This window comes from Dipodomys ordii, unplaced genomic scaffold (assembly GCF_000151885.1).
Source record: "Dipodomys ordii isolate 6190 unplaced genomic scaffold, Dord_2.0 Scaffold93, whole genome shotgun sequence".
NCBI classification, from domain to species: domain Eukaryota; kingdom Metazoa; phylum Chordata; class Mammalia; order Rodentia; family Heteromyidae; genus Dipodomys; species Dipodomys ordii.
Window position 1 is genome coordinate 2294147 of NW_012267309.1, and position 23380 is coordinate 2317526.

Sequence of the window (23380 nt, forward strand, 5' to 3'; positions counted from 1 at the left end):
GGAAGAGGGGGATCTTGGTCATAAGGCTTGTACTCTGGCCCTGGATGCTGTCCCTCAGCTCTTCAGCTCAAGGCTAGCACTCTACCATTTGAGCCACAGTGCCACTTCCGGTTTTCTGAGCGGTTTCTTGGAGATAAGAGTCTCACGGACTTGGGGCTTGCCTTGCGTGCATGAGGCCCTGGGTTCGATTCCTCAGCACCACATAAGCAAAAAGAAAAAAGCCGGAAGTGGCACTGTGGCTCAAGCAGTAGAGCGCTAGCCTTGAGCTGAAAGAGCTGAGGGACAGCGCCCAGGCCCACGACTGGTTTTGAACCACAATTCTCAGATCTCAGCCTCCTGAGTAGCTAGGACTACAGGTGTGAGCCACCAGCCCCCAACAGACTTTTTTTTAAGTGTTTTCAACTCAAGGTTGGTTGAATGTAGCAGATGTGAAATCCACAGATATGAATGTTGACTATTTACTCTTCTATTTTTTTCCTCTTGTATCCTTTAATGACATTTACTCTTCTATTTTTTCACATTTACTCTTCTATTTTTTTCCTCTTGCATCCTTTAATAACTGCTTAAACTACAACTGCCACAAAGAGTGTTCCTTATGCTACAGTGTAGATGTATTCTTGTCTTCCTAAGGTTCAGGTGCTAGGGGCTTGGTCCTCAGTTTGGTGGTATAGGAGGTAATTGAAACTTTAAATGGCAAGTCTTATGCTGGAGTCATAACTCAAGTAACTAACACATGTCAAACAAGAAGTGAAGTCCTATGTTTAAAAACCTCAGAACCAGGGAAAAGAAAAAACAAGAAACGAGCAAATGGAGTTCACTGAGGGGTCATTAGGTTATTGGAAGTGCTTCCCTCAAAAAAGGATTATGGAACCCCAGTCTCTGTCTAGCTGCTTTGCAATATGAGCTCTCATTCCAGTACATCAGTAGGTTGTGGTACCATCCACTATCATGAGGTGCTCACCATAACCAAGCTGGTGCCTGTTACATGCCCCTAAGTTTCTGCAACTGTGAACTAAAAAGAGATCTCTTTTCTTTATGGAGTTACCCAGCTTCAAGAATTTTGTTATAGTAGCAAACAAAGAAACAAACCCTGATACAGAATGTTGAGACACTTCAAGATGCATATCATCTCATTTCTGTGTTCAACTTTTAGGCTTCCTGACTTTTCATTTCAACATTTCATCATTTGGTACCCTCTTAAACCATTCTATCTATAACAATATCTGCCACAGAACTTTACCACTGTAAACAAAAACAAAAACACAGGTCGACTTCCTTCATCCATTGCACCTCATACACATTTGTACTTTCTTTTTTGTCGGTTGTGGGGCTTGAACTCTGGGCCTGGGCGCTGTCCCTTTGCTCTTCAGCTCAAGGTGAGCACTCTACCATGTGCCACAGCACCACTTCCGGTTTTCTGGTGGTTTATTGGAAATAAGAGCTTCATGGACTTTCCTGCCCGATCTGGCTTTGAACCATGATCCTCAGATCTCAGCCTCCTAGTAGCTAGGATTACAGGCGTGAGCCACCGGCGCCTGGCCATATTTGTACATTTTATCTCTTGAATGTTCATACATTCTATCTATTAGAGTGAAGTCACTCTATGACTTCAGGAAACCAAAGGACAGAGAGTGGTAGAGTCAGATTGGACATACAAAGTGCCTAGAGTCGACTTCATGCTTTACACCACCTCAATAACCAATTATTAAATATGGAAGGTATGCTGAAGAATGACGTTAAATGACATAATTGTATACTTAATCTCTCTCCTTCCATATCATTCTCCTTCTCTAAGAGCAATCCCAAACACATCTTTTTATTTCACTCCCCTGATTTAAAAACTGTTAGTGGATTTCATTCAGTCAAGTACATATCCACTGGGCATACTAAGTCCTGGTTGTCCCAGTCCCTACACTCTCTTGGAAGGGGTGAAGAAGGGAGGTGGTAAGTGTACAGAGAAGTATGCAGGGATTACAGCAGCTGTCAGAGAACCCCTACTACTAGCTTTAGTCTCACACATTAGGTATCCCAAACACAAAGGGGATCAGGAAAAGGAGTGCTCCAGGCACAATAGCTGGTACAAAGGCCACAAGCAGAAACTAGCTTAGTTCATGTAAGGTAAGAAAGAAGGCTAGGCCTCAGGTTTGAGGGGCATGCTGTAGGCAGAAGCAGCTGCTTCAAGGCTCAAGTGAGGTAAGGAGCGAGGAATTCATTCCAAGTACAATGGGAAGCCCCTGGAGGGTTTCAGAGTGGTCTGATACACATTTTTAAACAATACTCTGGTGGCTGTGAGGAAAATGAGTTGTAGAATACACAAGTGAGTAAGCAGAGTGTCCCAATAGGAGTATGTGGCTGTCCACACTGTCAACAGGAAGGCAGCAGTCCAGGCTTCCAGGTCTACCTCCTTCATCCACTCTATCTCATACACAGTAAGGCCACAGTGACTTGCCCACCCTTTGCTTGTAAATTTAGTCAGCCTAAGTCAGGCTGTCTCCAATCTGTGTCTTCAGTGCCTGGCACACAGATGGTCCTACATTTGAACCATGATGGAATCTTATCAATCATAGTAAATAATAGCACTAAGGGACACTTTTCAACTTTTTTTCTCCCCTAATAGTTGACATGGAACAAGTATCACAATTTCAACAGACTTGGGGTACTTTTTCTCAGGCTTCCATTTCCCTGAATCTTTACAAAACAGATTTAATTTAGGAAGGAGAGTATCAGGGAACAGTGCTGTACAACCTCTCAATAGACATAACATACAAGCAGGTTTCAGGCTAACATCTTATAAAATTTTCAATCCCAAATTTCAATCTCTACATTGTCTCATCTTTTTCAAGACAGCAACAGAAGAGGAATTACAGTAAGTTACTATATTTAAGAAGTCATTTACAGTTCCAGAAGCTTCCCTGTGTCTTCAGGGAGTTCAGAGACACTAACACTTCCACATTGCTGTGACCTGCCAGCCTTCATGGCCCCAGCTTTTTTCCTTAGTCTGTGAATTTGCTCACAATTGCTGTGAATTTGTCCTTAATACTCAAGTATTACTAGAAAAGTAGACTACATTTATTTGTATTTTTTTTAAATCACACTTGCAATAAATAAACCTGTAAGACTTCATGGTTAAAAATTTAGACCTCTGGGGCTGGGAAGGTGGCTCAGTGGTAGTGCTTGCCTTGCATGCATGAGGCCCTGGGTTCGATCCCTCAGGACCACATAAGCAGAAAAAGCTGGAAGTGGCACTGTGGCTCAAGTGGTAGAGTGTTAGCCTTGAGCTGAAGAGCTCAGGGACAGCACCCAGGCCCAGAGTTCAGGCTCCATGATCAACAAAAAAATAAAATAAATAAATAAAATTTAGATCTCTGGATTATTAACACTGATCACAGAGAGGCCTTATTTACTTACCTAAGTAATGTGGTGGATGAAATGACATAGGCTTACTAGTCGCTGAGTAATATCCAATTGCTCTCTTAAATCGAATAACTTTGTCATCTGTTCTAGACTGAAACAGATGTAGGAAAACCTTAGTTATGCCACTGGTCATATATATGAATATATTTTACAATTCAACACATGTATAATACTCTGTAGAGTTTCAAGTTTGATAAGAATGTAGAATGACATTAAAACCTTCAAGGTATTACTACTGAATCAAAATGAAATTAACTCTTTTAAAGCAATGTAGTTAGAATTCTGAGCTAATAGCAGGGCTGGGCACCAGCTCTAGAACTTCTCTGACTTCAGCTCTGTTATATCTGATCCTCACGAGGGGTTCAACTGGCCAACAGCTGCACCCCAGATCTCAGCTAGTCTACAAAAACTGAATTGCTTTCATTTCCTACTTCCTGGAAAAAAACAGAAAACCAACAACTCTGAGTCTCACAAGTAGGGTAGACAAATCAGAGATCCACAATCCCATTTGATAAGTTTATCTTGTGAAAAACCCAGAATACAGATCTTATTAACAGAAAGTAGAAGTAGCAGCGAATAAGCAATAATTTACTCTAATCTCTTTTCCTATTCTGACTAAAAGTGAGGCTAGAAAAGGGGAAAGCGGCTGAGACCACCCAGTCACAAGGGGACATGTCAGGGCAGCCTCATCCTTTGGCCCTGCGCCCAGGTCTCCTTCATAGTGGATAGGCCAAGCCAAGCAAGAACTCTCAGACATACCCAGTCAGCTTAACCCTCCCAATCTGGCCATATCACCATGCAAAGCCCTATCTCATAATTCTGTGTTTTTACCTGTGAATGTTGGAAAACATCTTTAGCTATGGCATCCAGGTCAGAGGTGTCCTGAATGTTGCGGACATAGTCAGCAACGGCTTTGATCACTACATCGCAAGGTGGCAAGACCAGCTGGTGGGCCCGGACCTAGGAGACAAATGCACATGTCAGCAGCCAGCATGGGACCAAGAAACTCCAGCACTCCAGTTAGCATCTCATCAGAAGCTGCTTGCCACCTATCTGTAAGATTGTGTCACTATGGCTTTCCTAAGTGTTGCAGGTGAGGAAATACAAACCAGCTACTAAAATCCTGTTATATTAACACAGCATAAGCACAACTCCAGAAGTCTGAGAGCAGGTCCTAAACACCACAAGAAGCTAAGCAAAGAGCATCTCACAAGAACTATTAGCTTCCTTCTTTTCCACATTCACAGGCAAAAGTTGATACTGGCATGATCTGTTAGGACTCCTGAAACGGTAATGATAAAATGCATTTACCAAGTGCCTGGATCTACCTTTAAAGGCCTAGTTCAGCTCTCAACTGTAGATAAAGCTTCTAATGACCATTTGAAGAGTATGTCTGGTAAAGAACAAAGAATGTGCAATAAAGTATTTGAGTATCTCATTATTTAAGAAAGTTATTGAGCCGGTCACTGGTGGCTCACGCCTATAATCCTAGCTACTCAGAAAGCTGAGATCTGAGGATCATGGTTTAAAGCCAGCCCAGGCAGGAACTTCCATGAGACTCTTATTATTCAATAAACCAACAGAAAACTGAAAGTGGCACTGTGGCTAGCCTTGAGCTGAAGAGCTCAGGGACAGGTCACAGGCCCAGAGTTCAAGCCCCATGACTGACAAAAAAAAAAAAAAAAGGGTTATTGAGTCGTTGTGATCCTCTCGTAAGAATAGCCTCCTTTGTTCTCACTCTATGAATATTTACAGAGCTGTTTAATTAATCATGTCCAAGTGTAATTACTTGTCTTTTACTACCCAATGGTTTACTTTTAGATTTACAGGCATATTCTAATTATTACAAATGAGGGAAACTATGCAGCCTGTGTTTCTTTAGGTCTGGCTTACTTCGCTTAAGCTTTTTTTCCCCCCTTTCTTTTTTTTCCCTTTGGTTTATTCCCTTTTGTTGCTGCTTTTGATTTCTGTACCTTTTGTCTTATATATAAGTTTATTTGATTTGGGGAAAGGAAGAAGAAGCACAGAAATGATGGGAAAAGAATGAACCAATTCAGCAGGGTCACTCACTAGACACTATGCTGGAAATAAACTATTCAACTTGAGAGAGAAGTTGAAAACAGGAAAAACTGGAAGAGAATGAGGGAGGGGATAACACTGTTAAATGAAAATGTACTCATTACCTGACTTGTGTAACTGTGACCCCTCTGTATACATTACCTTTACAATAAAATTTTAAAAATAAAAAAATAGCAAAAGATAAATTAGCGGAATAAGAGTACAAAACTATTCAAAGACTTTAGCATCTCACCACTGTAAGGTTCTCCAGAGCCTGTGAATATTGTGTTATGGTACAAAGTAGAATTTAGCTGATCTTAGAATGAGAATACTTTCTTTATTATCTGAATGGACCCAATGTAACCATCACAGTATCCTCTAAATACAGGAAGGGATGCAAGCAGCTAGTGTCAGAGTAAAAAGGATATGATGTGCCACTGCTGACTTTGACAATGGAGAAGGGGTAACAAACTAAGGAATGCAGATAGCTGTTAGAGGTTGGAAAAGACCAGGGAACAGAAATTTTTCCTAGAACCTTCAGGATCAATTAAGGCCTGCTAAGATCTTGATTTTAGCCCTGTGAGGTCAATTTGGGGCTTCTAAGCCTCCAACACTGCAGTCATAATTGAGTTACTTTAAGCAGCAAAAACAAAGTGAAGGAAAGAGGGGGGGAGGGAAGGACACAAAGAGAAAATTAGAAAAGCTCAACCTAAAAAAAACCTAGTAACAAAATCACACATATTTATTTGATGATACTATGTAAACTTCTAGATTCTTAACACTATATCAAGTTTCCCTTTTTTAAAAAGCAATGATTAGACTCTTGGCATCTACCTAGAACATTACAAGTCAAGATACCGTAAAGATACTTGCACAATAGCCAAATTATGGAAATAGCCCAACATGCCCTACAATACCACATGAGTAGATCAGAAAAGTGTAGCACTTATACACAATGGAATTTTACTCATCCACTAAAAAAAGAATATTATGTCATTTGCAAGGAAATAGATGGACCTAGAACAAATCATGTTAAATTAGGTAAGCCAAGCTCAGAGAGACAAATGGTGCATGTTTTTTTCTCATATGTGGAAGCTAGATCTAAAATACAACTGGACATGATAACTTACATAGGGCTCTATGAATTTACACACAAACCAACAAACTAAAGGAAGATTCTCTTACAGGAGGAACCCAAAGGCATAACTCTCTTGAACATCTAAAGTATTATTTAATCAAATAGAAACATATTTTTTGTCATTGTTGTTGTCTGGTTTGGGGTGTTTTATTTTTATTTTTTTGTCATTTGGAGGGAAGGAGAGCACAGAAATGAGGGAGGAAGCGTGAACAAATTCAGTCATGGTGTTCAATATGTGAAAAAATGAACTATACAACTGTGGGCAGGGACAGGAGGGGGAAAGTGAAGGAAGGGGTGACGTTGTTCAAGAAGAATTGTACTCATTACCTGACTTATGGAACTGTAACCCCTCTGTGCAACTCTTTAATAATAACAATAAATTTATTTATTTTAGTTATTTATTTTTTGCCGGTCATGGGGCCTAAACTCTGGGCCTGGGTGTTGTCCATCAGCTCTTCAGATGAAGGCTAGCGCTCTACCACTTGAGCCACAGTGCCACTTCCAGCTTTTTCTGCTTATGTGGTGCTGAGGAATCGAACCCAGGGCCTCAAGCATGCAAAGCAAGCACTCTACCACTGAGCTACCTTCCCAGCCCCATTAAATTATATTTTTGAAAAATGGTTAGGAGTCTTTATTTCCACTTCCTATACAGGGAGCAGGAAATGCATCTCTTTTTAAAACATTTTTGCCTACTCTGCCCTACTTTGCAATAGTTTTCTATTAAAACTTGTTTTGTTTTTTCCTGTTTGAATAGTTGCCTTTACCTCCTAGGGCAGTACTCTCACACTATGTTTTGATTATCAGCATCTGGTGAAGGGAAAATCCTAGGAGCCTCAGTACATTACTAAAATGTCAGTGGACATGGACTATGGGCAATTTCCTAGAAATCCAGTTGCACATCTGTAGTAAAAAGCTACTGCTACACACATGCATCAGATATGGAAGCACAAAGCGTACTTGAACTGCTCTAAGTGAACACATTCATGTTCCGCCCTTGTGGTGGAACAACAATCCCAAAGTATGCCAAACAAGGGGCTACCATGACAGTCTGAATAGCAAGGCCAGGACAGAAACCCCTAGCTGTTCTTACCCAGTTCCCTTATGCTCCTACTAAGAGACACTTAAGTACCCTCTCACTGGGAACAGCTCATCAGGAGAGGCAGGTCAACTGTGGATTGTCCCTGATGGCCATAACTCAACCTCAGCCTTGTTTTCTGCCTGATCTTGTGGGTAGCAGACTACTCAAATCTCTAATGCTCCACAAACAAAAGTCTATCTGCTTATGCTGCTTGCAGTATTTAAAATGCTGGTCACTGTAGGTGATTTTGCATACAAAACAAATAAATGACAGTTAACATGGTAAGAATTCAAGTTGAATGGCCAAAATATGCAAAAGACATTCCCACAGAGGCAAGGTGCAAGCCTATTCCAGGCAGTGAGCAATGAGGCTGCCCTGTCTAATCCATCTCACTCCAAAGTAGAAAAGACAGCTGCTGCTCTTGTTCCAGTAGATACCCTTTCCATGGTCCCCATCTACCACACTAGCCAAAAGATCCTGGACATGAACAGAGAACCTGTAATTAACGTGCCCCCTAAATCTTTCTGAGTGCTAAATGCTGCCAGTTAGATGGTGACTGTGCAGTGTTCCATCTTCCACAATCATTCCACAGACAACCATGAGCCTTTGCAGCCAGCACCTACTTCTCCAGCTGGTTCCTAATCCAGCATTCTAAATCCAGTTTAAGTAAGTTCTGGCCTGCTTATGTGCAGGACAACTCCATGGCCCTGTTCTAAGGGCTTGTTCACACTGTAGCCCCGCCCTTCCTACAGCAAAGCAGCAAAAGGCAGAAAGAAAATGGCAATGCCACATGGACATGCAGACATCCCTCGCTATATTGCTATTCAATTACTGTGGCTTCACTGTATTGCAGGTTTTAAAAAAAATATGTAAAGAGTGATCCCTCACCCATTGCAGGAGTTACATTCCAGCAAGCCCCGCAATAGGTGAAAATCCATGAAGAAGCAATAAGTGATCTGGACACAGCAAGGGACAACTATCTAACACTGCTACTTAACGGATTTTCACCTGTTGTAGGGGTTTCTGGAATGTAACTCTCATGATAGGTGAGGGATCACTGTATAGAAGAGCTTTACTGTACATGGGACACTAAGAGCACACCAAATAGCTGCTAATACAATCATGTCAAAATATGTAATGAGTTTCAAAAGAAGTTACCATAAAATATATTCCAGTGTAAAGAGTTCTTGGCACATTAATAAAAATAAACATACATGTTCATATACATGTAGATGACAGTTATCTATTAATATACTTTCAACTGGAAAAAAAACACCAACAACAAAACACCACATCGACCTGTCTACTCACAAAGTGTCATTAGAATCTTCACAAAGATTCTAAAATGCATGAGACTCCTTATCACAGCAGTGACCAAATAGAAGTACTAAAGAAACAGTCCTTGTCTATTTATAAAAATAGAAGCCATGGCTGGAGAACGGGGGTGGGGGGTGGGGGGGATGGTTCAGGGACTCATGCCTACTGAACCTAGCTACTTAGGAGGTAGAGGATCAACAGGATGGCAATTCAAAGCTATCCACAGGCAAAAAGTTGGATCACCCTCTACCCCCACTCCCCACCCCTACGCCCCAACCTGTAATTACAGCTACTTGAAAAACCCAGGAAGATGCAGGTAGGAAGACCATGATCTAAGGCCAGCTCTAGGCAAAAACATGAAAACCTATTTGAAAAATAGAGCAAAACAGGTCTAGGTATGTAGTTCAAGTAGAATACCTGCCTGGCAAGGGAGAGGTCCAGAATCCCAGTACCACCAAGAATATAAAAAATCCAAAGAATAAAATAAAATTCACACTCAAACCATGTAAGTGAAGTTTTTTCAGCCTAGAGACTCAAAATATTAGTACCAAATTCCCATTTCTTTCCCATTTTTCTTTTTCTTTGTTGTCTTTTATTTTAATTTACTTTATTTTTAGCAGTACTAGAGTTTGAATTTGTCAAGGCCTCCCAGATTGCCAGGCAGGCACTCAGATTACTTGAGCCACATCCCCAATCCTTTCTGCTGTCATTATTTTTCAAATGGAGTCTCTCACTTTTTGCCTGGCTGGCCTAAACCTTGGACTTCCTAAGCTTTTAGCATAACTGGAGATTTTGATGGAAACCTCCATAGACACTTGCTGGCCACTATGACAGAGATCACTGATTCTTTGCAGATACTAATTTCAGTCAATTATTTCACTCTCTCAAGGAGCACATTAAGAAAGCTAAGAAAGAAAATGCTTCTGATAATAATTAAAATAAAAAGAAAATGCCCTCCAGGTTATAAAGGCAAAATAACAAATAGCCCCTGCTATAAAAAGCATTTGTTTATTCCTCTTTTTCAAGTATGTCACTGCTTTTTTTTAAATACAGTTTTTATTGTAAAAATACTGTACAGAGAGGTTATAGTTACATGAGCAAGGTAATGCGTACATTTCCTATCAAACATTGTTACTTCCTCCTTTGTTTTTCCCCTACCATCCCTTGCCTCCCACCTCCACAACTACACTCCCCCATTTCACTGCTTTTTGATCTGTAGTTTCAGTCTGTATTTAGATACAGATACAGATCTTTGTGTCCCCCTTCCCTTCACCCTCTTCCCCTCCCCCGGGCCAGTATTGGGGCTTGAACTCAGGGCCTGGGAGCTGTCCCTTAGCTTTTTTACCGAAGATCAGTACTCTATCACTTGAATAATTTCCAGATTTTTGCTAGTTCATTGGAGATAAGAGTCTCATGGACTCTCTAGGCTAGCTTCAAACTGCCATCCTCCTATTTCTGCCTCCTAAGTAACTAGTATTACAGGTCTGAGACTTTGGCATCTAGCGCAGACTTAATTATATTTATATTCATTTGTATTTGTTTATTTATTGGCACCAGTTCTGGGGCTTGAATTCAGGGCCTAGACCATTATCCCTGAACTTTTATACTCAAGGCTAGGACTGTATCACTTGGAACTTACAACTTTTTTTTGGTACTTAATTGGAAATAAGAGTCTTACAGACTTTCCTGCCCAGGATGGTTTTGAACCTTGATCCTCAGATCTCAGGTTATATATTTTCAAACTCAAAAAACATTTTTTAAGCTATGAATTCATTTAAATAAAGCCACCATATTGTATTCCAACTGTTAAGTCCACAATACACAGAGGATTAACTTGAAATTCAGGATTCTTTTTCATGTACTATTGCTGACTAAAGACTCTTTTAAAGCTTTTTAACATTTATCATTATAGTGGTTAACATGCCTACTAATGTGTACTATGCATCTTGATCAGTAACTCCCTGCTGACTATCCTCCTCTAGCCCATTCTCACGGGCCTCTCAAGTTTCATTTTCACATATGTACACTGATTATTATGACTATTTGCCCACCATTCATCTTCCCATCTGGCCTCTCCCCTTAAAATCACCCCCAGTCAAGATGTGTTTCAGTTTCATGGATTCATTTTGTCTTGAAATTGGTTATAATTGTCATCCAACACTGTTCTAACTTTTAAAAATTGTTGTTGGGGCTGGGCTTGTAGCTCAGTGGTAGAGCATTTGCTTAGCATATACAAGGTACTGGATTTATCCCCAGCACTGGGAGCAACAAATTTTCTAGTGTTAAATATTGGTGATTATTCCACAGCTCTGTAACAATGAAAAATCATTAAGCTATGCGAAGTGTTGGATTTTTTTCGGGGAGGGGAGGGAGTGGGGGGGCGGGAACAGTCCGGTCGTGGGCCTGAACTCTGGGCCTGGGCGCTGTCCCTCAGCTCTTCAGCTCAAGGCTAGCCCTCTACCACTTGAGCCACAGTGCCACTTCTAGCTTTTTTTTTTCCTGCTTATGTGGTGCTGAGGAATCAAACCCAGGGCCTCATGCATGCAAGGCAAGTGCTCTACCACTGAGCCACCTTCCCAGCCCCAAAGTGTTGGATTTTTATGGCACATTAATTACATTACCAGTAAAGATGTCACTAAAAGGAAGGGTAAGGAGCACTCTGGAGTAGTTGTGGAACACCCATGTCTAGACAAGTAGAATAGACAAGTAGAAAGATAGTTCATGCCAGACAGAGGTAAAAAAAGAGGCCAGAATCTCTAAGACAGGGCAAAAGAGGTCAAGAGGGAAAGTCAATACTGGACAAGGCCTAAGCTAATAGCCAGAGACATGATGAAGTCACAAAGTACACAAAACTAGGACTGTGTTTCTGCTCAAGGGACTAGTCCAAAGAACTGTCTCTAAGTGCCAAATGGGTGGGGGATACCACATATGTGAAAGCTAATCTTTATTTTCCAACCCGGAGGATGGAGCCTAAGACCATATACATGTTAAGCAAGTGCTCTGCCATGGACTACATCCCTGCCTCTTAGTCTTAAAAAGGAAACATTCTTCAAGGTGAGCAATGCCCTGGAGACTCTAGTGGCCCGAGTGTGATAACTGTGCCATCAGCCTCCAGTGCAGCACAGCACAGGGAGTAACATAACCTCCACACCAGCACTGTCATGAAGTTCAGAGTAAAGTACTCTAAGCAAGAAGTGACAAAGGTCACCTGGTTAGGAACAGAGCTAAAACTATGGACTTACAGAATAGAAAATGTTGCTATTTTAAAGACTGATAATGTGATGTTTGTTTAAAATGAACTTACAACATTTCAGGATAAGCAGGGAGAGTAAAACATTTATCACTGAACATCCTTCCTTGCTCACCTCCTTCTGGTCTATTCCAATGCCTCAGAACTGTAGCACTGCAGACTCAGACTAAGCAGGTGCTTTGTGATGTCTCTGCCCCTGCTAGCTAGGTGCCCACCTCATGAAACATGTTGCCTGGAAGCCCTATCTATTCCATAAAAAAGCAAGCTCAAGAGAAACCATATGGCCCTCTCTTCCCAGAAGAGCTCAAATTCCAACAGATTCCAGCTGATTCCTCAGAATTATATGATTTCTAGCTCAGACCAGAAAGTATAAATAAGCAGAAAAAAAATCACTGGGTTCATTCTTGTATTCCATTTAACAATTCCATATATAAATTTAAAATGAGCAAAGAATAAATTTCTCACTAAATCCAAGCCTGACAAAGCTTGAAGCCATGGAGTGATGGTGGCTCATGTCTGTAATTCTAGCTACTCAGGAGGTGAAATCTAAGAATCATAGTTCAAAGCTAGTCTGAGCAGAAAAGTCTGAGCAACTCTTACCTATAATTAATCAGTAGTAAGTACAGGCATGATTCACCTGGTAGAATTCAAACCTTAAGTGAAAAATGAGACTGTAAGACCATGGGTTCAAGCCCCAGTTTGGGCACGCATACACCATGATTCACATGGTAGAGCTCAAACCTTGAGTGAAAAATAAAACTGTAAGACCATGAGTTCAAGCCCCAGTTACACACACACACACACACACACACACACACACACACACACACACACACACACACACACACACACACACACACACACGGCTATTTACCAAGAAGTAGAGATATAAAGTGCCTTTCATTTCTATACTGTTTGGGCCCTTGTTCATATTTTTGTAGTAAGAAAAATGTTTTTAAAATGACAACATAGTCCTCTAAGACAGTAAAAATGGGAGGAAAAAAAGTATGGAAAGTTAGACTAATAAGATCAAATCTAGGTAAACTACTGCATCTTGTCTATTTCCATCTTTCCCTGCATTTTGGCTGGGTGAAAAAAGAAAATAATATTTAATACATTTGTTCTCTAGGCCTCTAATATTATTTTCTCTGAAGCCCCAAGAACACTTAAGATTTTCAAAAAATTTTCTTGCTCTTACTGCCTAAACTATAGAAAGATGTAGTGGGAATATATATTAAGCTAATTTTACTAATATGGAAACAGGAATTCTTTTGTTGGAAGACAGACTGAGCTTAAACTATCCCTCTCCTGCTATCATTAAAAAAAAAAAGTGAAACTCAAGAGCTGGGAAGGTAGCTAAGTGGTAGAGTACTTGCCTTGTATGCATTAGGCCCTGGGTTTGATTCCTCAGCACCACAAAAGCAGAAAAAGCCACAAGTGGCACTGTGGCTCAAGTAGTAGAGTGCTAGACTTGAGCTGAAGAGCTGAGGGACAGCACCCAGGCCCAGAGTTCAGGTCCCACAACAACAACAAAAAACAGTGAAACTCAAAAACAAAAAAAGACCTCAAACAAGCAGCAGCAGCCTATCTTCCTATTTATAATGTATACCCAACTTTATTTTAAGGAAGTATTTCAGAAAAATACAGCCATGGCCAACCTAGCTCCAATGGAGTTAACACAGTACACTTGGCACACAATAAAGCTTCAATGTGCATGAAACCCTGCAGTTCCTCTTGAAAGAAAGCTGGCTCCACACAGTGCCAGTGACCCACACCCACTTCTCCAACCACAGCTGTATGGACAAGGGCCAGGAACAGGCACTACTGGTGCAGCCTGTTGAAGAGTACAAGACATCCATCTCGCCGGGCGCTGGTGGCTCACGCCTGTAATCCTAGCTACTCAGGAGGCTGAGAACTGAGGATCTCGGTTCAAAGCCAGCCCGGGCAGGAGGGACCGTGAGACTCCTATCTGCAATAAACCACCAGAAAACCGGAAGTGGCGCTGTAGCTCAAGTGGTAGAACGCTCGCCTTGAGCTGAAGAGCTGAGGGACAGCGCCCAAGCCCAGAGTTCAAGCCCCACGACTGACCAAAAAAAAAAAAGACATTCATCTCAAAAGAGATAGAAGATAGAGAGAAGGGGCCTGCACTCTACAAGTAATACAGTCCCACACAGTTGCAGTACAACAAACACTGAGGGCTGTTGTCTATTCCCAGAAACCCTGGTTCCCAGACACCTTGCTACTCCCAGAACCAGACTCCACTGCCATACCCTGGACACTTTGGTTAAAAACCATAAGATGTAAGAAGTGTAAGGTTAGGGTAGTTTTCCTGATGTATATAGATTGTAAGGAAGATGGTGAAAAGCAAGCAAATGGAAGTGGTATGGTTACAAACATTGACAGAAGTCAGAACAAAAAGGACAGAAGTCAGAACAAAAAGGAAGGCATGACAGAGCTAGAAGCTGAAAGAGCTCCTAGAAGATGCAGGACAAAACCAGAGTGCTTTGGGGAAACAGTGAGAGGATCAGGGGCTTCTGAGGACATCTCTTATCTGAATCAATACACTGACAGAAGTAGGAATTCTCAAAAAGAGTGGAACAGTGATGTGGAGAGAGCAAAATAGAGACTTGCTTAGTGGAAAACAAAATAAGTACTGGCAGTGGAGTCTGGGTAGAAGAGAGGCAGCAAGAAGCCTGCACGCAGGGGTGGTCTAGACTAAGCCAAAAAGGCAGGAGGGAATCTGGAAGGTTATAGCCAAAACTACAGGGTCAGATACTCAAAATACATGCGCACAAGCCCAGGACTGGCAATAAATATGCCCACATAAAAATTTCCTTAACTAATCAGGATGCAAAACTATAAAGTCATATACAAAAGAATCCCAAAAAGCATGTTTTTAAAAATCACTCATTTAGTGTGTGCATATGGCTAGGAGGAAGTCTTGTGCCAGGGCTAGTGACTGCAGCCTCACAGCCTTCTATGGGCACCTGCTAAACTGGGGTTGTGTGAGGTAACTAGTCACTAATCCTCAGACCCAGACAAACTGAACAACATATTCTCAGGGCACAGAAGAGAGATGAGCTCAGGGACTATCACTTGAAGGGAATACAAGCAAAGTAGCCCATAGACTTCAAGATTTGAGCTCTGCCAGGATTTAACAGACCACAGCAGTCCAGGACAGGATTGGTAGCAGTAGCCCCCTAAAAGGGCCATGATACAGTTGCCTAGTTCTTATTATTATAAATATAATATGGGCTCTTCATAACTATAAAATTGTCACACACACACACACACACACACACACACACACACACACATACACACACACACACACACACACACACACACACACACCAGTGATAGGATGTTCATCAGAAAATTAAAATGAAGTTTCTCCCTTATTTAGAAACAGGCCAGTAAGAAGGACACTCCAAAGCCAGTGCTGGTGGCTCATGCTTGAAATCCTAGCTACACAGGAGGCTGAGATCCGAGGATCAAGGTTCAAAGACAGTCATGGCAGGAAAGACCTTGAGACTCTTCTTCAATTAATCACCAAAAAACTCAAAGTGGTAGCTGTGGCTCAAGTGTACACAAAAGAAATCAACAGTGCCCCAGGCCCTGAGCTCAAACCACACACACACACACACACACACACACACACACACACACACGGACAAGGAGGAAGAGGTGGCACACATGGATGAGGAGGAGGAGGAGACAGGGAGGGAGAGAGGGAGAGAGGGGAGGGAGGGAAGGAGGGAGGGAGAGAGGGGAGGAAGAAGAAAAAGATGAAGATAACACCAATGACAGATACCCCAACTATCTCAAATAAATGAACTATTCTCCAAGGTTTCTACATCCAATGAACAGAATACCTTCCTAAGACAAGAAAGTGCAGCCTCAGGTATAGATGCCAGATCTGTCTTGAGCTCCACACACTCACCCTGGCCCCAGGATTCTGTCTCCAGCTACAGTCAAAGTCCTTACTGACAGGGCCAGCCTGGCCACTGAGCCTCTAAGAATGCAGCAGAAAAACTCAGGATTAAACTCAGATTAAAAGATGTTGGGGTTGAGGTTTGCAAGAACACATCTGTTTGTTTGTGAGACCTCATTTTTCTCTCTTTTATTAATGAACTCAAGGAGATTTAGAAGTGCCTCTCCCAATCCTAGCCTAGAATTTTAGGCTTTATATACATTAAAAAGTTTCATGTTGTCCTGAATACAAACAGATTATTCTATTTTTGTATGTGCTAGGGCTTGAACTCAGAGCCTGGACATTGTCCCTGAGCTTTTTTTTTTTTTTTGCTTAAGGCTAGCACTCTACCACTTGGGCTATAGCTCTCCACTTCTGGCTTATTAGAGATAAAGAGGCTCACAGACTTTCCTGTTGAGGATGGCTTGGAGTCTCCAACCTCAGGTCTCAGCATTTTGAGTAGCTAGGGCTACACAATAACACCCAACTCCCTCCATCTATGCGCAGAATGGTACTGTTCACAGAAGTATGCACAAAGGGTCAAAACATGTAAGTAGCAAGCAGATGCACTTTCTGAACTTATCTCACAGCCAGTGTGCTTGTATTTCAGTATATGATTAAAATCTTACAAGTCATTAATTGGAAAAATTATTTTGGATTGCTATTATGGCCAAACAAATACTCAACGATTTTCAAAAGATACATGATAACAATGGTTAGAACTTGAGGATCCAATTTTAAGGACTAACATAAAATACTGTAAGCAGGACATGAGTATATATCTATCATTTCAGTCATCATTTGGGCAATTGAAACAGCCAACCTGGGCTACACACTTGAGACAATGCCTGAAAACAAAGCAACAGGCAGGGTATGGTGGCACATGCCTATAATCCCAGGTACTATTAGCCAGAGACAGGAAGATAGAGAAGCTTGAAGCTAACCAGGAAAAAATGAGCACAATACTCTTATCTGAAAAACAAAATCATAAAAGGGCCAGGGAATGGATCTTAAGTTCAAAAGCCCCAAAACAACAAATAGATACCATCAAAAACCTTTGGGTGTCAACTGGAAAACTTTAAAGATCTATCTAAATTCATAAGTAATTATAATATTGTTGATGTGTTTAACAATAATATGATTGAGAATACAGAAAAACAATGTCCTTATTTTTAGGTTGTGGTATTGCAAGCTAATGTTTTCACAGGTCAAACAATATATATCCAAAATAGTTTGAGTTAAAACAAGACAAAGACATAGACATACACACACACACACACACACACACACACACACAATCCATGGCAAAATGTCAACAATCTCTATACCAAAATGATGGGCATAACAACTTTCCGTCCTTTCAACATTTTTATATTTCAAATTTTCTTTAAAAATTAGAAAGACCACAATGAGGATGTTACAAACTGAACTGGTTTTACAGTAACTCCTCAAACTACTACTCACTTCTAGGCCAGTGACACACAATACAAGAATGGAGCAACTGAGACACATGAGACCCTGGGAGATGCTAAGTCATGTCCTTCCAAAGAAAATCAATCCTCTAATAAGTGAGTGTTCATTAGTGTCTCCACTTATAAAAACCTACTGCTTAGCAGCTCTAATGAGCACCTGTGCATCACTCTAAGTCCCTGCTAATCAGAGACTACGATTTCAATCTGTATTTCAATCACAGTATCATCAGGAGCTTAGGGCAAAGATTTCAGATCCTGCCACTTCATTCCTCAGAGTACCACCAATAACAAATAGAAAGCTTTTCCCCCTCAAGGACAAAAAGCAAAAAAAACCAAATTCTAACAAGAAGAGAAAAGCCAACTTTTAAAACCAAACTCTGAAAATAGCCCAAACCAAGAACTATTAAAACATTTTTTCATCACACCAATAAGACAAAGAAGGCAAGAGTTCCTAATTAACAAGAAACAAAATGAGAGGTGCAACAAAGGAATTTTGCTCAAACCTCAAGGACCAACACACTTAAAAATAAAAACAAATTATATCAGTTTATGACAAGAGGGCCATTCTAACAAAATTCAGAATTTCATAACGATGCATGCCTTGAAAAATCATTCACTTTGGGGCTGGGAAGGTGGCTCAGTGGTAGAGTGTTTGCGTGGCATGCAAGAGGCCCTGGGTTCAATTCCTCAGCACCACATAAGCATAAAAAGCCAGAAGTGGCGCTGTGGCTCAGTGGTAGAGCTCTAGCCTTGAGCTAAGAGCTCAGGGACAGTTCCCAGGCCCAGAGTTCAGGCCCCACAACTGACAAAAAAGAAAAAAGAAAAATCTTTCACTTTATCTCACCAGTTTGACTGTAAGGAAGGAAACTACTCCCAGAGTTGGAAGCAGATAGAATATCCAAGTCTTCCCAATTCCCCAAGTCACAAACTGCACTTGTGCTTAACAAGCCACAATTACAGTGATAGGAGTCATTAACAAGCACTATCTCAAATGTGCTGCTGGCACATACCAATTTCACTCATTACTGTTACATCATGTTATCACCAAACACAAGCTCCTCACTTTTTCACTTCAGAGATCACAGTGAAGTGCCTCTTTTGACATTCACTGCCATAAACACGGAGGAAAGGCTTAAAAAACAATTAAGTGTTAACAAAACAGTAAAAATGGAATTGTTCTCTAATGAACTTGGATCTCTAAATTCACTACCTAATCTAAAATGCATTATTTTATAACTATAAAATTAGTTATAAAAGTTCTCAAATTGTGCTAAAAGATACTGATCTAAGTGAGAAGTGACTTATTACCAACTGAAAGAAAAAAACATCCTTTATTTTGACAGGACCAGAATTTGGATCTTATTAGGCAGGCACGTGGTAACTGAGGAAAAATTAGTAATTTTTGTTTTTAAGTAAAAAATAATGTATAAAAATTTCTTCCATGGGCTGGGAAGGTGGCTCAGTGGTAGAGCGCTTGCCTTGCATGCATGAGGCCCTTGGGTTTGATTCCTCAGCACCACATAAGAAAAAAGTTGGAAGTGGTGCTGTGGCTCAAGTGATAGAGCGCTAGCCTTGAGCTGAAGAGCTGAGGGACAGCGCCCAGGCCCAGAGTTCAGGCTCCACAACCGGACCCAAAAACAAAACAAAAACAAAAACAAAAAAAATTTCCTATTTGCATACATGGTATTCCTTGAAGGGCATTTTCTAGGAATTTATGAATTTACTTACAGGTGCTGGAAACAGGAGTAAAATAGTTGTTTTCTAAGGGAGTACAAACCTTGAGATGAGGAGAAAATGTGACAACGCTAAACAGGTAGTGTGTTTCCATAGTGTTCTGTTATGCACCTTATTTTACAATAAAGTATACTAACATATACTAACATAAAAGCAAAATCAAGACTTGGTTAGTATGAATACTAGAAATGAAGTATGTACCTTTAGTGAGGCTAGTGGATGTTCTGGACCAAGTAAACTCCAATGAAAGGAAGCCAGATCTTCATCAGGTAGTATGTGATTTCCTAGAATAGCACAAAACATAAAAGAATCATCATAAATAATATAGGGAAGCATCATACATGTTGTTTTCTGATATGCACCATACAATTTCCAAACAAATAATATTTTTCCATTTTATAATATGTAGCAACCTAGAGCATGCAGACTCCTTGCAGCTGCCTCATGTACCATGTAAATTCCCCATATAGTTCCCACAGCTTTTAGATAAACACTTCCAGCCATGTTAAATAAGTTCCACTTTTTTCAAAACATAAGTTACACAATGACAGAATATCACATATTGACTAGATCTAAGTTTGATTTGTTCATGAAAACAGTTGTGGCTCAAAAATATGTGAACAAGGCACAACTGTCAAGTGCAGAATCAATAGTTATAAAATCAAAACAAAATTAAATGGTAGAGACTGCTGACTGTAGCATCAATGTCACCAATGAACAAAGCATACATAACCTATAGGACTAACACATGCCACTCAGCTTTCTGTCCTATCACTGGAGCTAAGCATACCTTCAAATAAAAACTGCATTAAACTTGAGAAACTACATATTCTATATTCACAGAAGTATTTCAATGCCCAATAGCAGCTGTATTATGTTTCTTATTTCAATGCAATTTAAAAACAGCAATTTCCTAAATTAAGTCTTTGATTTCTATAACTGAGTTAATCACATCCACATTAAGACAGCAGGTTCATTAGTTAGCTGCTATCAGAAAGCAAAACAAGTTAAGATCATTTGAATATTGCTACATCATACTGGTCCAAACACATTAAACAGAGTTATGAGCTACCAGGATGTTCAGAAGAGCTAAGTAAGCCAAGCCTTAACTGTCCAGATGATTGAGTTGTACTGCCCTCCTCTATTAATAAATTCTACACAATTTTACTGTGAAATATGATAAATAGGATGTGTCAACCAGGCACCAGTGACTTTTTTTTTTTTTTGCCAGTTGTGGGCAAACGTGAGCTACTGGTGCCAGGCTACACTTGTATTACTAGCTACTCAGGAGGCTGAGGTCTGAGAATCACAATTCAAAGCCAGCCTGGGCAAAAAAGCACATGAGACTTTTATCTCCAATTAACCACCAAAAAAGCTGGAAGTAGAGCTGTGGCTCAAATGGTAGAACACTACAGTCTTGAGCAAAAGAGCTCAGGGAAAGCACCCAGGCCCTGAATTCAAGCACCAGGACTGGTACCATCCTTCCCCCACCAAAAAATGAAGTGTTTGAGGTTGAAGATTCAATTTAATAAATTACTAAGCTAATTCCAACACTACTAATAGGTGAAAATTTGCATGAAATACTTAAATCAGTTAATTCACTCAATTTTCCTAAGACAAAATTTAGATTGCTAGTTTTCTATTACAGAAGAAAAAAATAGGCTTTTTCATTTAAGGATTCTGAAACCTTTCTAAATAGAACGCTAACTCAATTAAGACCTTACCCATAACTTGCCTAAACTTTTAAGAGATTCTAAGACCTAAATTAGTTGGATGAAATATTCTATTTATTTTAAATCTTCACTATAATTAGCTAGAAAGGTATGACTTGGCATTATTTACCAAGAAATGTACTCAATATTGCTTAATCCTCCACATTTCAAATTAGTAAGGTGTCCATGCTACAATAGCATACAATTTACATAATTTGCAAATAAATAAGTGAACATGGAACTTTCTATACAGCTCCCACCCAGATACTTTTAACAGAGAAGCATTCCGTTCTGTATTTAAAAAAATAGACTTAGTTTCATTTTAAACCACCAAACCTCAAAAATCACTATTCCCTAAGAAACAATATTTGAAATTAGATCCAAAAAATAACTTGTGAAATCAGAATTTCGCTGTTATATAATAAAACCTAAAATAGTATTTTGCAGTGGTTAAAAAAATTTCTCAAAGCCAGGTGTCAGTGGCTTACTCCTGTAATCCTAGCTACTTAGGAGGCTGAGATCTGAGGATCACGATTCAAAGTCAGCCTGGGCAGGGAAGTCCAAGAGACTCTCAGCTCCAATAAACCACTCAGAAAACCAGAAGTGGCACTGTAGCTCAAGTGGTAGAGCGCTAGCTTTGAGCTGAAGAGCTGAGGGACAGCGCCCAGGCACAGAATTCAAGCCCCATGACCAAAAAAAAAAAGAAAACAATTTTTTTTCTGAAAATAACCCAGTGTAATTCCCCTCTGAAGCAGCTCAAGACTGGGCTCCTAGCTTCTATAGAAAGCACAGTACCTGGGCTGGGAATCTGGCTTGGTGATAAGAGTGCTTGCCTAGCATGCAAGAAGCCCTGGGTTCGATTCCTCAGTACCACATAAAAACAGAAAAAGCCGGAAGTGGCACTGTGGCTCAAGTGGTAGAGTCCTAGCCTTGAGCAGAAGCAGCTCAGGGACAGTGCTCAGACCCTGAGCTCAAGCACCAGGACTGGCAAAAATAAAATAAAGCACAGTACCTTCATTAGAGAATGCACACCTCCAAAAAGATCCTAAGTGTCCCTAACAGCCCTGACTCCCACCAGAATCTCAGGGTCTAATCACAAGAATGCCTCACTCATAAACATATGAACTTCTATCTGGACACAATTACCACAAGTTCAGCAAATGAGAGCTACAATTAAATAGCTTGAGACATGCACAAAGAAAAAAAGGAAATAATTACACTAGTCAGACATAAAGTGACCCCTTGAAAATTGATTATAAAAATCTTAGTTAAAACAGTATTTTACCCAGGAAGTTGAGATCTGAGGATCTCGGTTTAAAGCCAGCTTAGGGTAGGAAAATCTGTGAGACTCTTATTTCTACCTAACTACAAAAAAGCTGGAGTTGTGGCTTAAGTGGTAGAGCAATAGCCTTGAGCAGAAAAGCTCAGGGACAATGGCCAGACCAGAGTTCAAGCTGCAGGACCAGCACAAAAACAACAATATCAACAAAAAAACCAATATTTTGGACTTGGAAGTATGGTTCGAGTGGTGGTACTAACAGGGAATGAAAATAAGATTTCATTCTTTCAGGGCGTATGGCACAAAAATTCTTCCAAGAGAATTTTTTGTAAGAAGATTATACATTCATTTACAATACATATTATACATTTACTTAAAATAGTTTTGAAATAATGAGTGTCCTAGGAGTTGGAATAAGGCAGACAGATTCAAGTGCTAGATTTGAGTTCAACCCCCAGTACTGGGGAAAAAAAACTAAAAACAGGTAGCAAGTGTCTGGAAAAACCAAGTTATTTTTTTTCTTAGTGTTTAAATATATAATTTGTACCACAAGTTTAACTTCTAACACTTTTTTTTACCCTCCTCCCCTCCTGCTGTCTAACACTTTTATAGTGGACATGTTAATATCTATGACTGAGAAATGTCATTTTCCTAAAATTTTTACTCACAAATTATTTTTTAGCCCGGATAAAACAACATATAGGGCTGGGAATGTGGCTTAGTGGTAGAGTGCTTGCCTAGCATGCATTAAGTCCTGGGTTCGATTCCTCAGTACCACATAAACAAAAAGAACAAAACAAAAACAACACATAAACAAGAATCAAAGCAGCCATGCCAGTGGCACACACACACACACACACACACACACACACACACCACTAAACGAAATTCAGGACTGGAGATTCAAATACCATGTCTGAGGTCTATCTCTAAAATAACCAGGAAATACACACAC

The 23380-nt window shown here is 40.3% G+C and overlaps 1 protein-coding gene across 2 annotated transcripts in view; it reads right to left on the minus strand.

Annotated features, from left to right (window-relative positions):
* LOC105993217 (constitutive coactivator of PPAR-gamma-like protein 1) overlaps nucleotides 1-23380 on the minus strand; it is a 109146-nt gene that overhangs the window by 64147 nt on the left and 21619 nt on the right. For both annotated transcript variants that reach the window (XM_013026402.1, XM_013026403.1), the window contains exons 3-5: nucleotides 19636-19718; nucleotides 4246-4374; nucleotides 3409-3505 (exon numbers count right to left, since the gene is read on the minus strand). In XM_013026402.1, coding sequence (XP_012881856.1) covers nucleotides 3409-3505; nucleotides 4246-4374; nucleotides 19636-19718 — 309 coding nt within the window. The remainder of the gene's footprint in view (nucleotides 1-3408; nucleotides 3506-4245; nucleotides 4375-19635; nucleotides 19719-23380) is intronic.